Source organism: Balaenoptera borealis (assembly GCF_965194805.1).
Source record: "Balaenoptera borealis genome assembly, chromosome: 17".
NCBI lineage: Eukaryota > Metazoa > Chordata > Mammalia > Artiodactyla > Balaenopteridae > Balaenoptera > Balaenoptera borealis.
Window position 1 is genome coordinate 81,845,093 of NC_138876.1, and position 17,512 is coordinate 81,862,604.

Here is a 17,512-nt window from a genome sequence, read left to right on the forward strand (position 1 = left end):
CCCCATGTCCTCAAGTCCACTCTCTACGTCTGCATCTTTATTCCTCTCTTGCTCCTAGGTTCTTCAGAACCACTTTTTTTTTTTAGATTCCATATATATGTGTTAGTATACGATATTTGTTTTTCTCTTTCTGACTTACTTCACTCTGTATGACAGACTCTAGGTCCATCCACCTCATTACAAATAACTCAGTTTCGTTCCTTTTTATGGCTGAGTAATATCCCATTGTATATATGTGCCACATCTTCTTTATCCATTCATCTGTCGATGGACACTTATGTTGCTTCCATGTCCTGGCTATTGTAAATAGTGCTGCAATGAACATTGTGGTACCTGACTCTTGTTGAATTATGGTTTTCTCAGGGTATATGCCCAATAGTGGGATTGCTGGGTCATATGGTAGTTCTATTTTAAGTTTTTTAAGGAACCTCCATACTGTTCTCCATAGTGGCTGTATCAATTTACTTTCCCACCAACAATGCAAGAGGGTTGGTTCCCTTTTCTCCACACCCTCTCCAGCATTTATTGTTTGTAGATTTTTTTGATGATGGCCATTCTGACTGGTGTGAGGAGATACCTCATTGAAGTTTTGATTTGCATTTCTCTAATGATTAGTGATGTTGAGCATCCTTTCATGTGTTTGTTGGCAATCTGTATATCTTCTTTGGAGAAATGTCTATTTAGGTCTTCTGCCCATTTTTGGATTGGGTTGTTTGTTTTTTTGATACTGAGCTGCATGAGCTGCTTGTAAATTTTGGAGATTAATCCTTTGTCTGTTGCTTCACTTGCAAATATTTTCTCCCATTCTGAGGGTTGTCTTTTCATATTGTTTATGGTTTCCTTTGCTGTTCAAAAGCTTTTAAGTTTCATTAGGTCCCATTTGTTTATTTTTGTTTTTATTTCCATTTCTCTAGGAGGTGGGAGGTGGTTCAAAAAGGATCTTGCTGTGATTTATGTCATAGAGTGTTCTGCCTATGTTTTCTTCTAAGAGTTTTATAGTGTCTGGCCTTACATTTAGGTTTTTCATCCATTTTGAGTTTATTTTTGTGTATGGTGTTAGGAAGTGTTCTAATTTCATTCTTTTATATGTAGCTGTCCAGTTTTCCCAGCACCACGTATTGAAGAGGATGTCTTTTCTCCATTGTATATTCTTGCCTCCTTTATCAAAGATAAGGTGACCATATGTGCATGGGTTTATCTCTGGGCTTTCTATCCTGTTCCATTGATCTATATTTCTGTTTTTGTGCCAGTACCATACTGTCTTGATTACTGTAGCTTTGTAGTGTAGTCTGAAGTCCGGGAACCTGGTTCCTCCAGCTCCATTTTTCTTTCTCAAGATTGCTTTGGCTATTTGGGGTCTTTTGTGTTTCCATACAAATTGTGAAGTGTTTTGTTCTAGTTCTGTGAAATATGCCATTGGTAGTTTGATAGGGATTGCATTGAATCTGTAGATTGCTTTGGGTAGTATAGTCATTTTCACAATGTTGATTCTTCCAATCCAAGAACATGGTATAGCTCTCCATCTGTTTGTAACATCTTTAATTTCTTTCATCAGTGTCTTATAGTTTTCTGCATAAAGGTCTTTTGTCTCCTTAGGGGGGTTTATTCCTAGGTATTTTATTCTTTTTTTGCAATGGTAAATGGGATGTTTCCTTAATTTCTCTTTCAGATTTTTCATCATTACTGTATAGGAATGGAAGAGATTTCTGTGCATTACTTTTGCATCCTGCTACTTTAGTAAATTCATTGATTAGCTCTAGTAGTTTTCTGGTAGCATCTTTAGGATTCTCTATGTATAGGATCATGTCATCTGCAAACAGTGACAGTTTTACTTCTTCTTTTCCAATTTGGATTCCTTTTATTTATTTTTCTACTCTGATTGCTGTGGCTAAAACTTCCAAACCTATGTTGAATAATAGTGGTGAGAGTGGACAACCTTGTCTTGTTCCTGATCTTAGAGGAAATGGTTTCAGCTTTTCACCATTGAGAACAATGTTGGCTATAGGTTTATCATATATGGCCTTTATTATGTTGAGGTATGTTCCCTCTATGCCTACTTTCTGGAGGGTTTTTTATCATAAATGGGTGTCAAATTTTTTCAAAAGCTTTTTCTGCATCTATTGAGATGATCGTATGGTTTTTATTCTTCAGTTTGTTAATATGATGTGTCACATTGATTGATTTGCGTATATTGAAGAATCTTTGCATTCCTGGGATAAACCCCACTTGATCATGGTGTATGATCCTTTTAATGTGCTGTTGGATTCTGTTTGCTAGTATTTTGTTCAGGTATCCTCTTAAGAGAACATTCCCAGAAAGACTTTCTTGAGAGAAGTGATCCCCAAAAAGAGAATAATCTCAGAAGACAATATCCCATACATTTCAATCTGCAAAGGGAAACCTATGGGACATAAAGCAGATCAACAGTTGACAAGGTTCAGGAGTAGCAGAGGGGTTGCCTAGAAAATGACACTGGGGACTTACAGGTGAGAGTGAACTGTTCTGTATTTTGAACTTGGTGGTGGTTCCCAATCATACTCATTATTCGGAACTTACGAAACTACACTCTGAAAAGTTTGATTTTTCTTGTAATGCCCAAAATTTGCCTCAATTTATCTTAAAAATTTTTTTAAAGAGAATATTCTTGAGGTCATTACCCCCTTAAAATATATTCATAATTTCACTTTTTGCTAATATGTAGGTAACTTTCAAAAATTCACATTTTGCTATTCTTGTTCATATCTTCCTCCAAGATATAGTAATCTATTTTTTTTATATTGTATTTTTTGCTGGAATATATTTACATAAGCATTTAAATCTATGTAGTTGTACATCGACTATATTTCTTTTTACCTTTATGTAAACATAGATATATGTATAGAATAAAGTTCATCAAAAATGAATTGTGCTTATTTTTTTGTGGTGGTGAGACTTAATATGATATCTATCTGAATTTTTTGTATTCTTTTTAATTGCTTTAATTACTTATGATGAACATGTGTTAATTTTTCAGCAGAGTTATTTCTGAAACTAAAAAATGAGAGAAGGTAAAGATGTGCATTCAGCAACTAGAATAATGTAGATATCAGAGTTGTTTTAAAATTATTTCTATGATCACTCACGCTTATGGCACTGTAATTACCTGAAAGACAACTGTGGTCTTTTATGACATAAAGTGATGAGCTTCTTCTCAGGTACAAATGACCAGCAAATGATGCCCACTCAGACCAGTCCTCTCGGCATAGATTCAGCTCATAATGGACCATTGTTAGGCTATCAAAGTTGTCTTGTTTTCAAATGCTGTAACTCTCATTGCTTAAGTAATTTGGCAAATATCATCTTTGTTTAGTCTTTAAGGCCTTTTAGGGGTCAGATAGGTAATCTTCATAAATATTGATGGACCAGAAGAAATCATATCTTAAGAGGTATGCACTCAAGGCAGGCCGCTCACCACTGGCCCTGTTCATGGCAGCTAAGTCTTCCAAGGTCATGCTCTAAATATCTGTAAAACTTACAAATCAAACCCAAGAAGTGAAAACACAGATGTAGAAAAAAGTATCTGTTTTTATTTTCCAGTATGCATCATTAAAAAAGGTACAGTTTTACTAGTAGTACGTTAATGAACTTAAAGAACAAAGTGACAAGCTTTTGTCACAGATATTAATTAAAAACACAGGTAATGTTTTTACAAACATCCACCAAAACAATTAAAAGTGAAATAAATACATTTCATATTTCTGGTATTTTCATTGCATTTTAATATGTATAAAATATATAACATTTATAATATTTTATTTATCTTTAAAAGCAACTTCAAATGTGCAAAGAAGTGAATTATGATTTTAAAGTATTCAGGAATAAGAATAAATCATAAACAAGAGTTTTAGAGTAATGAATAAAGCATTTCCTTGTGGAGAGTCATCAGGACTTCAGTATTAAGGATAGCAACATGTGTGTTAATATTATCAGAAATCGACACTTACCTTAAAAAGTTAAGCACGAGATCGTCCTTGTGCTTTTAAAGCTTCCCCACATTGCTGCTTTGTAGTGATAATTCTAAATCATTGTTAGGATGATTACTTTTCCACAGTAATAAATCAAGCATTTCTCAAATCCAGCATGCCATGTAAACAAAGTTGATGACAAGCTTTGCTTTAGAAAATGAGGGAAATCTCTAACTTTAAACTAATGTACAAAAGGAAAGTCTCTCTGCTGACCTAATGAACATGGGATTGACATTTATTTTCAGGGAATTACGTTTCTTCTTGCCGAATGAGTTTTGTGATCAAAGGCTTTAAAACGCTTAGTTGGTACATGCCTGAAAAATGGGCAAGAAATGATACACCGATTATTTTCCCTTAAAAACAGTGTTGGATGGTACATGTTGGGGTACACATTATACTTACATTATCTACTAAAGTATTTGAAATAAATACTTGTTGCAATATAACAAATTAAAAATGCCCCTGCTTTAATATACTTCAGCTTAAATGAATTGTTATTCTTTATCAGGCAAAATACATGATTATAGTAGTTAGCAAAGATTTCCCTTCTCTGACCCAAGTACATATAATGTAATGTTCCCTTCAAGCTTGTACTATGTACACTATCATTATATAACCCTTAGTGTGTATATATATATACATACATATGTATACATATATGTATATATATGTATAATGTGTATGCACACACACACACACACATACACACATATACCAAGGCACTGGAGAGGTTAACACATAATTAAGCATTCTGTTGTTAAAATGTGCCCTAGTACAAACTAGGATATGATGAATAAATCTCATGCATCTAAACCTAAATTACATGAGAAACAGAGATTTATCTGAGTATTTTTGTTCATTTCTAAACTTTCTCATTCAAGTAGTCCAAGTTACAGCAAATGACAGTGTCTACTCACTGCACTGTGAAAGGAAACATTCAATGCTATTTGCTAACTGAGGAAAATCAAAATAATATTTTTTAGTAGGTGGCTTCTCCACTAATCATGTTAAGTAGCAATTTGGGCCCGTGGCTTTTTTTTTCAAGAGTATCAAAACTAAACACAATATGGTATTATCATAAATTTTAATTCAGGCTACAATTTACAGTGTAAATTTAAAGTATATTAATATATTTATTTGAAATATATTCTATATAATATGGGATTAGCGTTTTATTATATATATACGTGTGCGTGTGTGTGTGTGTGTGTTGTACAAGGAGATATATACCCACACATATCTCATTGTGCACCTTTTACTTTATCATACACGTAAGTACAGCCTAGAAGATTTTTATGACACACAAAAAGGATATTTAATTAAATTGTCTTTTTGTATTTTTTAAATGGAGCTTTTACAAAACCTGACATTGTTTTTTTAATGATTACGTTACACTTGTAGAAAGTTTTAAAACTCTTTTTCTTTCTTTAGGCTAAGCAGCCCATTTCATATTGCCTGTAGACCCACTGATTCTCACACCACGGACAAACAGACGTCACCCTAACGCGGGGCGGGCTGACACGAAACTCGAGATGGTAACAGAGGGTCTGTGATGAGCTGGCCACTGGGGCTGCGGATCCGAAGGGAGCTGCCCCTCCCTCCACTCCTGCCCCTGAGCTGGTGGCCTCCTGAAGCCTGTTTCTGGTGGGCTTCTGATTTTATTGGGTTGGCCAAAAAGATCTTACGGACAAGCCCGAACGAACTTTTTGGCCAACCCAATAAAAGGACCGTTCTGTTTGATCAAAACACAGTGAGCAGTAATTCCATAGTGATATCCCGATGATGGATATGTATTTAGTTTGATGTTCAATATAAATTATATTAAACTGTATATTGTCCAGTTTGCCCCAGTTCTTTTTATTTTTTTATTTTTTGGCTGTGTTGGGTCTTCGTTGCTGCACGCGGGCTTTCTCTAGTTGCGGCGAGAGGGGGCTACTCTTCGTTGTGGTGCGTGGGCTTCTCATTGCAGTGGCTTCTCCTGTTGCGGAGCACGGGCTCTAGGCATGTGGGCTTCAGTAGTTGTGGCTCGTGGGCTCAGTAGTTGTGGCTCGCGGGCTCTAGAGCTCAGGCTCAGTAGTTGTGGCCCACGGGCTTAGTTGCTCCACAGCATGTGGGATATTCCCGGACCAGGGCTCGAACCTGTGTCCCTTATGTTGGCAGGCGGATTCTTAACCATTGCACCACCAGGGAAGTCCTGCCCCAGTTCTTTTTAAAAGTCATCCTAGATAGAACTTAACACTTGCCCCGGTACAACTGTGAACCTTCACTTTTCCTTTTCAATTTAATGCACTTAAGAGTTAATCAGATGCAAAGTGAATTAATAATTTATAATGATTATGGAAATAGTTTGATGTTTATTTTTTAATTATAATTTTCATGTGTCCTTTTTACAAATAATGTTGTTTCCTTCTTGAGTGACTTTTTCCCTTCTTAGTAAAAAAAAAAATCAATCCACCTTATTAGATACTTGATCATTTTCACAAGGAAGGATCCAATGTTTGATTTAGTTGGGAATATATGTATTAAAAAAAGCAATTTTTTTCTTAATGGGCAGGTGGTTGTTTAAAAGCAGATTTCAGTACAGCTGCTTTGAAGGAAAGAAAATGTTATACAAATAGTTATGTAACACCTGGGATCCCAGTTGTGTGCACACAACTTCAGGGCTTTCAAATTTCCAATCTCTTCACACTTACATTCCTAAGACAGGACACCTAAAATAACTCAAACAGTTTGGCATTACATAATCACTTTTCATGACATGATAAGTCAGAAATTTAAAATTTTATTTTCGTCTCTCACCTCATTCTCTCATAAACTCTAACTAAAATGGAAAGATGTCGTTCACCCAACATAAGTCATAGCTTTGAGAATGCTTCCTGGGGACACTGAGGTTCAGCATTAACGGGTAGGGTCAGGATTACAGAGAACTGTTTCTTACGCCACATGGGTTGATATTATTTTCTCTACAAAAGTTTTTGGGGGTCATTGAAAATTCATGAAATTTTAATTTAATAATAAATCCCAGGTAAAATATAAATCTCCTTAAATGAAGGAAAGAACAAGAGGTTCATGGATGTTTCCTTCATTCATCATTAAAGTAACACATTTTGGCATCTTTGAATGACACTGGCTGCAAATAAAACACTCAGTGTCAGTGACCCAAGGAAGAAATAGTCTGTTTCACATTGTATCTACCATAGGTAACATGTAATGATCCTTTTGCAATTCTCAGCAGTATTCTACAATAAGATAAACAAAATTGGAGTGCCAGTGTCAAATCATGGGATGAGGGTACAAGGAGAAATCCACACCAGTGAGTTAAAGTGCTTTCTTCTTGGAAGAGGGTTTTTGCCTGCTGGTCTCTGTGCAACTGTCTCGTTTCTGTTGTTCCTGATACAATGATGGGGCATTCGTTCCTGACCAGGCCCATCGTGTATTTGTCATACCAAATAATCTAAAATGCAGAAATGACCATTTAATGGGTATTTTTATTTATAGGTAGCTTACAATTTTTTATATTATTTACATACTCGAGTCATTCATTCTTTCGTCTTCTCTTCTGATGAAAGCAACATACTGGCACCGACCCACAGACAGAGAGCAAGCTATCCTGTTCATTCAGGATGATTCCCAGAGGCCTTCCAAACAGAAATGCTTCTGAAATCCGTATGACCTTCTTCTTTTCTGCTGAAATTTCAACTTGGCTTCACTGTTGACTTGATGATGTGATTGCTTCTCCAGTGTCTATAGCGACGAGTATGACTGTTCTGTGTATAAGTCAAGGTAAGAGGGATGCCAAGCTCAGGCCGTCAGGTCATGTACTTGGCTTTGCTCATCATGCCGGAGCTGGGAGTGGCAGAAGCAGTGGCCTGATTGCCTAAAAAGAGAGGGTCCAAACAAGCCACCTTGGCAGCAAAGAAAGAGTGAATGCAGTGAAGTACAGCAAATAGGTTCGAAAATTCCAGCTCCTGAAAGGGAAAGAGAGATGGGCCACATGAAATAAAAGCCAGTTTCCTGAAAACGAAAACTACACAACTAGAGAATAGCTAGAGCTTTTCTTTCAAGTGCAATAAACTTAACTAGAACCAAGGATATCTAACTTATGGAAATTGTAGGCATTTTTGTTCAATATGTTACTTTCAAATGCATTGCCAATTTACTTCAAAATATGGTGGCCCGAGAGTCAGAAGAACAAAGCATTCTTATCACCCATGAGAGTCTTTTCAATATTGATAAATACTGCATAGAAATATATTTGGCCAGATTAAAATTCTACTTTTGACATAGTGTAAGTAAAGAGAAACAGCAGGTTTAAAAGTATTTTTCTCTCTTTACACACAATTCAAATGAAAAATTTGGACTGGAATAATTAAAAAGTATTTTTCACTACTATCTAGAATAAGTTGCTGTTTGTCATAGGACAATGAATATGAAATACCGAGAGCAAGGGGATATGAATGTTTAAGGCACTAGAAGCCAAATGGTTCACTTCCAAAATATAATGAATGCATTCATTTTAAATTTAATTAATTCTGATTATCATACTTGGTTGTTAAAAAAAAGTTAGCCAGGGCCCACTAACTGTTTGGATTTTTGGAAATATATTTCCCATTTGGGTACTTAAGGAAATGTAGCACCAACCAGTAGCACCAAATGATATATATTGAAATGAAAATAGAAAGAAGTTACTTCAAACCACAAATCATATCAGATTAGCTGTAAAATCATGAGCTGGTGCTCAGGATAGGTTTTGAAAGCTGACGTCACAAGTATTTTTATGAAAAACCATCAGTAGTCCCATAAAAATGATCTAATTCCAAAAGGATTGAGAGAAGAAAAATAAGAATATGTGCTTGATGAGGTCTATTTGATAAACTTGTCACAAAGAGGATAACGAGAGTGTAGTAAACCATATGGAATTGCTGACGAAACTGATGCTATATCAATACATATTAGTAATAAAGGATGCAGAATTGCAATTAATAGGCACATTGCTGATGGCGTTTTCAATTCATGGTATGTGGCAATGGAAAATAATATAAAGTATTCATTCACTTAGGACATATTGTAATATCTGTCATGTACCAAGGAACTATTTAAATAAAATAGTTCACTTCAGGAGTACTTTCTCAGATATGTAATAGGAGGACAATAGGCCACAATATAGATTCATAGTTCGGTACAATGTAGATGAAATAGCTATGCTGTCAAAGTGATTCCCTCCAAAACTTCAGAATATCTTAGTCAGTTTCCTATGGCAAATGTTCAAACAGCAAAGATCTGGTTTAACTATTTTAAATTCCTAAAATGATTCCACCTCAAAATGATTTTACTCAGTCATTATGATTTCAGGAGCCGTATTTTTAGCAATCTGCTTCATGTCACCGTGATGTGTTATTGGTCACCTAGCAGGTTTCCTCTGGCCTTAATTCAACCCCAAAATTCACCCCTTCATTCTTTGTGCAGCCAGCTTATTTCATGTGCAGATTTTGAATACGTTCAGTGTCAACCCCTAAAAATCCACTAGCTGTAAAAAGGATGGGAAAGTTTTGGAAAGCATGAGATATGCTTGTATATTATTAAAAAACAAAACAATAAAAAAACATACAATTTACTCTTGGTGAAGGGGAGAATACTGTTGAACGCTGCAACTAGGCAAAAATATAACAAGTTTTTCTCAAAAATAATTTTGCCATACTTTATTAAATTGGAGATTATATCTTGGTTGTCAAAAAACAAATAGTCTAAATATATAGATATTTTGGGGATGATTAATATTTTCAGTGATTCATACCTTGTCAAGTACATGTCAATTATTTGATGCAGACTGGCACTTTAAAATTTTTACGCCTTTTTTTGGATGTGGGTAAGCAGGAAATGATAGGTAATTAGAAGATAAAACAAGAGGCAGAGATGTGTTCAAGTTTGGTCCTTGATTCCAGAGTCAACTCATATTCCCTCAGGCTCAGTAGTCACCTTTGGTCATCATGTCCACTCCTAAGGCTTCGATCTGCATTTCTGTATACACTAGTAACACTCTTTCCCTCATTTCTAATGTAAATTCTGACTTACAGAATTTACCTATCTACTGAGCATCCACAGGTGACGTCCACCAAGCTATTTACCATGTCCTTGTAACAGAGCTCTTCTGAACCCCATGAATCTCACTAAACATAATTCTCCTCAAAATTTAATCATTCATTCAGTCAATGAATACTTCTTGAGTGCTTACTATGCATCTAGTCTTCTTCTTGGTGAAAAGATAAAGTAGTGAGCAGAAGAGACAGAAAACATGGTCTAATGGGAGTTACATTCTTGTGGCAGGAGACAACATATAAGGGCATAAACAAGTTAAATATAATATTTCTGAATATAATAATAAGTATACTCAAGAAAATAAAGCATGGAAGAGAGCAGAGTGTGGGAGGGCATGCAGGACAAGGAAATCCATATTGTCCTGGAGGTGAAACTTAACAGGACAAAGGAGTAAACCATCTGGATATTTGTGAGAGAAACATTCCCGGCAGAAGTCAATTTCAAAGGCCCTGAGATGGAGACATTCTAGGAGAGCTTGAGGAAAGCCAGGGACTTTCAGGTCTGGGATGGAGTGAATTATGGAGTAATTAATAGGAAATGAGGTCAAAGATATAACTCAGGCCAGAAACTGTAGTGCATACGAGCCCTTTATGAGCTTTACTCTGATTGACATGGAAAACCACTGGAGATTTTTCAGCACAGAGTGACAAGAATTGGTATTGAGTATTAAAATGATAATTCTGGCCACACTGTTGATAATAAACTCTTTGGGAATAAGACTGAAAGAAGGGAAGTTGTAAAGTTTTCAGTTAAAAAAATGTGTGGGATTGAAAGTAAAACTGAGTCAAGGATGATTCCAAGATCTTTGGTTGAGCATCTGAAAGGAGGATTTTCAAATCATATATCTGATAAGGGCTTCCTATCCAAAATGTATAAAGAATTCATATAACTCAACAGCAAAAAAACAAACAATCTGATTAAAGAATGAGCAGAAGATATGAATAGACACTTTTTCAGAGAAGACACGTAGATGGCCAGCACGTACATGAAAAGATGATCAGCCTCAGTCATCATCAGAGAGATGAAAATCAAGCCCACAGCGAGGCAGCACCTCACACCTGTGACAACCGGGATCACCAACTCAGTTCGCTGTAGTCTTACAAAAATTGCTGCTAACTGTTTTCAACACATACCTCGGGATGGGTTTTCCCAATGAACAAGTTCTTAGTCACGTCAAGTAATGACAAGCACTGCAAATATGGGCTTTCCCAGGGAGCTTCCAGATAGATCCAATAATGACTGTTTTCATAATCAAATAGTTAATTTTTCAGGACAAAATTAAGTTTATTTTTTTCCACTTTCAAATGCTTTCATGATTTTTGTAATTTTGCTTTTTTTTAAATTATGAGACGATAACACCAGACCTGATTATTTTGAGTTACTTTACCTCCTTGGAAAATGCTTTCAAGTGTATCTTTATTCTTAAAATTCTGATTTTCAAAATGTTTTTACTTATATTAAATAAAAATACAATTACATTTCTCCTATAGATAAATGGTGACTTTTGGCAAAAAGGAAGAAAAATGCATCATACCATGGACATGTTCCCTTTAACAGCTCCTTGTTTTGGAGGCGGTTAATATATTTGTTTTACCTAAAAAATGCCAGTTTAAGTTTTCTACTTTACCAAGTTAGAGAATAATTTGGATTCTTAACACACATGGGTAAATAAAAGTCAATATCCCTATGGAGAATATAAGAGGCTTGAAAAATAAATTATGTACAAGGAGAAAAAACCTTCTCAGTGAGAAATAAACATGATTCAGAACCCTCATGATTCCCAGGAGTTTAGGAGCTCTTTTAAAGCTAGAGGAATATCCTGTCCAGAGTTCTCCTTTATCACATATTACTTTTCCTAATCCAATCGTTTGAAATAAAATTTTAGATGAAATAAGTGGTATATAACTCAGACACACATAGACACACACACAGACATACACACACAATTACTAATTTCCCCGATTTATTTCCAGCTGCTCCAGTTTCTTCTATACTATGAGGCACCACCAAACAGGATTGATGAAGGACCTGCATTACCAAGCAGGAGCCTGCCCTGTCCTCATTTTTCTTCCCCATAATCTAAACAGCTGGGGCTCTGGAGAGTTTGCAGTGAAAGCAGAAAGGTCTTGGCGTTTTAGAAAACCTTTGGTTCCAGATGCCAAAAAGAGTCAGAAATTGTGAAAAGCAGGATAGGTAGGAAGCTGACCCTTCATCTTTTATGCAGAAGGAGAGCATTCATCCTCAATACCTGCCCAGTTTTGTGAATATTAAATGTCCTAATTTATGAGACCTCAAATGCCAAATAGGAATTTGCTTAGATGACTGGTTATTTTCTTCCAAAAGGCAAATTTCAGCACATCATGAATTCTTCAGTGGGATCTTTGACAGACACTTACTGAGCATACAAAATGTTCCATTCACTGTGTTATATATTCAGTCTTTACCTTCAAACCAGGGAACATACTGTCCCAAGGGCAACCCTTTTAGGTAGACACTTATCCACAATTTATAATGAGAAAATGAAGATTTATAGATAATAGCTGGAAAGTAGCATTACTGGAACTCAATCCTCAATTTCTAATTTAAGTCTTACTAAACCTTATATTGTGCGAGAAGTTCTCTTATGGCAGCTTGAAGTCTCTGAGGCCATGGAGATTGGGGGCAGGAAAGGGTTTTGGGGAAGAAGTCTATTCAGAAATGTTTCCAAACTCTGCACGGTTCCACTAAATTAAAAAGCAATTTTCTTTTTCCTTCTCTTATTGTACAAAAAGTACTGCCTTGGCTGCCAGACCTCAAATCCAGTAATTTAGGATTAATATGCTGTACACACTAGTTTAGGAAATATTATAACAGTGTTTTCATGGGGGGAATGGTCATGAATTTCAATGAATAAAGCGACAACAATGCTTTTAGAAGGCAGCCTGTTTTGAAGTCAGGGGATTGTCTAGCCATATTATCAAATTACAATTTAAAAATAGATATACCTAAAGATAATAAATGTTAAAACTAGCAAACAAAAAATGTATTTTTTACCTGGAAAATTAAGTTATGGACAACTATGAGTATAGGGTAGTAATCCTTGATGTACTAGTACCTATACTAACAACATAAATTAAGCACTTTTTAAAAAGTACCCAATACAGTAAAATGAGCTTTTTAATAAATTGTCAAATAACTACAATATTACTCATGATTTCAATTGGGAACCATTCCCCTGTTCTACTAGGAAAGTTCTGGGAAGTTTAATGAGGCTTTGGAAAACAGATGGGAAATTTATTAAGCTTCCTGAGTAACGAAGTAAGAATTTATGAATTTCTACTTTCAGAGAAAAAAAATATAACAGGCTTTTGTATTATAACATTGTCCTTCTATAGCCATAAAACAACAAAAGCAACAACAAAAACAAAAAACAAAGTATGTTCCCCCAACTCCCGTCTTTTTTCAGTATTTCTGAGACTTTTCACAACCAAAAATTTAAACACTACTTAGAACTTTTAATCTTGTAATACATATGGCAACTCAAACACTCATATTCCCCAAACAAACAATATCTCTTGTTAAATAAACTCTGGTTGTAATGTATTTGCCTTGTAACCGGGAATGTATTAATGTACTATTAGAGCGTGTTTTATTTAAAGTTGTCTACTTATCACATATAGCAAGATCTGAGTCCATTTGCTAAATCATTTTATCACTTTTAAAATCATTTTTAAAAGAAAAGAAACACTGCAAGTGTCTATATTTAAAACATTGGCTCAAGTTTTCTTTTGTAAACTTTATTATGATATTTTAGACATATAACACTGTATGTATTTAAGGTGCATGACTTGATGTTCTGATATATGTATACATTGTAAAAAGTGTACCACAGTCAGGTTAATTTACATACCATCACTGCTATAACTACTATAGTGTGTGTTGGGGGTGGTTTATTTACTATCTATCCTCGCTGCAAATTTCAAGTATTCAATATTGTTACGTACAATCATCACATTATATGTTAGCTCTCTATTAATCTTATCGAACTGAAGTTTTGTTCCCTTGGGCGAACATCATTCCATTTCCCTCCCCCTCCCCCCGAGCCCCTGGCAACCACCATTCTACTCTCTGCTTCTGAACGTGACTATTTCAGATGCTACACGTAAGTGAGATCACGCAGCATTTCTCTTTCTGTGTCTTGCTTATTTTCCTTAGCATAATATACTCCAGCTCCACCCATGTCACAAATAACAAGATGTCCTCTTTCTGTAAGGTTGAATAATATTCCATTTTATGTGTATGCATATACCTCTATCCCTATGTATCTATGTATCTATCTATCTATCCATCTAGCTGATCTATTTTCTTTATCCATTCATGTATTAAAGGACATTTAGGGTTTTTGCCATGTCTTGACTACTGTGAATAGTGCTGTAATGAACATGGGGGTGCAGATATATTTTCAAGATACAGATTTCATTTTATTTGGAAATATACCCAGAAGTAGAATTGCTGGATAATGTGGCAATCCTACTTAATTATTTTGGGGAATATTCATACTGTTTTCCATAAGAGTTGTACCAACTTACATTTCCACCAGCAATATAGAAGGGTTCCCTTCTTCACATCCTTGCCAACATTGTTATCCTTTGTCCTTTTGATAATAGTCGCCCTAATTGGTGTAAGGTGATATCTCATTGTGGTTTTGATTTGCATTTCCCTGAGAACTAGAAACATTGAGCAACTTCTCGTATATTTGTTAGTTATTTAAGTTTCTTTTTTTGAGAAGTGTCTCTTAGACCCTTTGCTCATTTTTAACTGAGTTATTTGTAATTTTGATATTGAGATGTATGAGTTCCTTATATATTTTGGAAATTAACTCATTATTGGATATATGGCTTGCAAATAATAATTTTTCCCATTCTGTAGAGTGCCTTTTTATTTTTATTTTTTAAAAATTATTTGCTTTGCTATGCAAAGCTTTTTAATTTAATATAGTACCACTTGCCCACTTTGGCTTTTGTTGCCTATTCTTTTGGAGTCATATCCAAAACATTATTGGCAAGACCAATGTCAAGAAGTTTTTTCCCTATGTTTTCTACTAGGAGTTTTATGGTATCAGGTATTATATTTAAGTCTTTAATCCATTTTAAGTTGATTTTTATGTATGGTGTGAGATAGTGGTCCAATTTCCTTCTTTTGCATGTAGCTGTCCAGTTTTTCCAGCATCATTTTTTACAGAGACTGTCCTCTAATTGTGTGTTCTTGGAACCTTTGTCAATGATCAGTTGACCATAAATGTGTGGATTTATTTCTGGAATCTCTATTCTGTTCCATTGGTCTATACGTCTATCTTTATACCTGTACCATACTGTTTTGATTACTATAGCTTTGTAATACAATTTGAAGTTAGGAAGTGTGACGCCTCCAGCTTTGTTCTTCTTCCTCAAGATTGCTTTAGCTATTTGGGGTCTTTTGCAATTCCATATGAATTTAGGATATTTTCTACTTCTGGAAAAATTATCATTATGATTGATAGGTATTTCACTGAATCTATAGATCACCTTGGGTAATGTGGATATTTTAGCAATATTAATTCTTCCATTTCATGAACATGGGCTGTCTTTCCATTTATTTGTGTCTTTTAAAAGTTCCTTCATCAATGTTTTATAAACTTCATTGTACAAGTCTTTCACCTTTTAAAGTTAATTACTAAGTAATTTATTCTTTTTTGTTGCTATTGTGCATGGGATTGTTTTCTTAATTTCCCTTTCAGATAGTTCCTTGTTAGTGCATAGCGATGCCACTGACTTTTATATGTCAATTTTGTATCCTATGACTTTGTAAAATTTGTTTATTAGTTATAACAATTTTTATGGTGTCTTTAGGTTTTTTTAATATATATGTATGATAATGTCATCTGCAAACAGAAATAATTTTACTTCTTTCTTTCCAATTTGGATGCCTTTTATTTCCTTTTCTTGCCTAATTGCTCTGGCTAGCATTTTCAATACTATGTTGAATAGTAGTGACATGAGTGGGCATCCTTGCCTTGTTCCAGATCTTAGAAGAAACAGTTTCAGTTTTTCCCTATTGATTATGATGTTAGTTGTGGGTTTTTCAAATATAGCCTTATTGTGTTGAGGGATGTTTCTTCTGTACCTATTTTGTTGAGACTTCTTATCATGAAAGGATGTTGAATTTTATCAAATGCTTTTCTGCATTTATTGAAATTTTTTTTTTATCTTTTATTCTGTTAATGTGGTGTATCACATTGATTGATTTTTGCATGTTGAATCATACTTATATCCCGGGCATAAATTCCAGTTGGATATGTTACATAATTCTTTTAATATGTTTTCAAATTTGACTTGTTAGTATTTCACCAAGGATTTTTGTATCAGTGTTCATCAGGGATACTGGCCTGTAGTTTTTTTTTCTAATGCTGCCCTTGTCTGGATTTGGAATCAGGGTGATGCTGGCTTCATAACTTCATTTAAGGAGTGTTTTATATATTTTAGAAGGGTTTAAGAAAGTTTGGTATTAACTCTTATTTGAATGTTTTTTAGAGTTGATCTATGCAACATTTCGGTCCTGGGCTTTTCTTTTTGGAAAGTTTTGTTTACTATTTGTAATCCTTATTTGTTATTATTCTGTTCAGACTTTCTATTTCTTCTTGATTCAGTATTTAGTTTTTAGGTCTCTAGGAATTTATCAGTTTCTTCCCGGTTATCCAATTTGTTGGTGTATCCTTTTTTATTTCTGTGTTATCCATTGTAATGTCTCCTCTTTCATTTCTGAATTTATTTATTTGAGTATATCTCTTTTTTCTTTATCTAAGAGTTTTTAAATTGTTTTTCTTTTCAAAAAATACAACTCTTAGATTTACTGAAAGTGTGATATTGAAATCTCCTACTATTGTTGTGTTTCTGTCAATTTTTCCCTTCAGATCTGTCAATATTTTTATATATTAGGTGCTCTGATGTTGGATGCATATATATTTACAATCGTTATAACTTTTTGTTGAATTGACTCTTTTTCATTATATAATGCCCTTCTCTATCTTTGGAAAAGTTTTGTTTTAAAGTCTATTTTGTCTTATACAAGTATAGTATTTGAGATAAGGTCATATCTTGGACTGTAAGAAAAAGAAAAAAAAGTGGAATCATATGGAGTATGTTCTCTAACTGTATCAGACTAGTAATCAATTCTATAAATATAACAAAAATCCCCAGATGCTTAGAACATAGACATCACACTTCTAAAAAGAAAATCCACCTGTCAAAGAGGAAGCCTTGAGGGAAATTAAAAACACATTGAATTGAATGAAAACAGAAATACAATATATCAAAATTTGTGGAATGCAGTGAATGCAGTTCTAAGAAGGAAATTATAGAATTAAATGTTTATGTTAGAAACAAGGAAGTTTCAAG

The 17,512-nt window shown here is 34.6% G+C and overlaps 1 protein-coding gene across 7 annotated transcripts in view; it reads right to left on the reverse strand.

Moving 5' to 3' along the window:
* Positions 1 to 785: 785 nt before the first annotated feature.
* SNTG1 (syntrophin gamma 1) overlaps positions 786 to 17,512 on the reverse strand; it is a 478,079-nt gene continuing 461,352 nt past the window's right edge. For all 7 annotated transcript variants that reach the window (XM_082363008.1, XM_082363004.1, XM_082363005.1 and 4 more), the window contains one exon: positions 786 to 7,972. In XM_082363008.1, the coding sequence (XP_082219134.1) occupies positions 7,814 to 7,972 (159 nt within the window). In that variant the 3' untranslated portion in view covers positions 786 to 7,813. The remainder of the gene's footprint in view (positions 7,973 to 17,512) is intronic.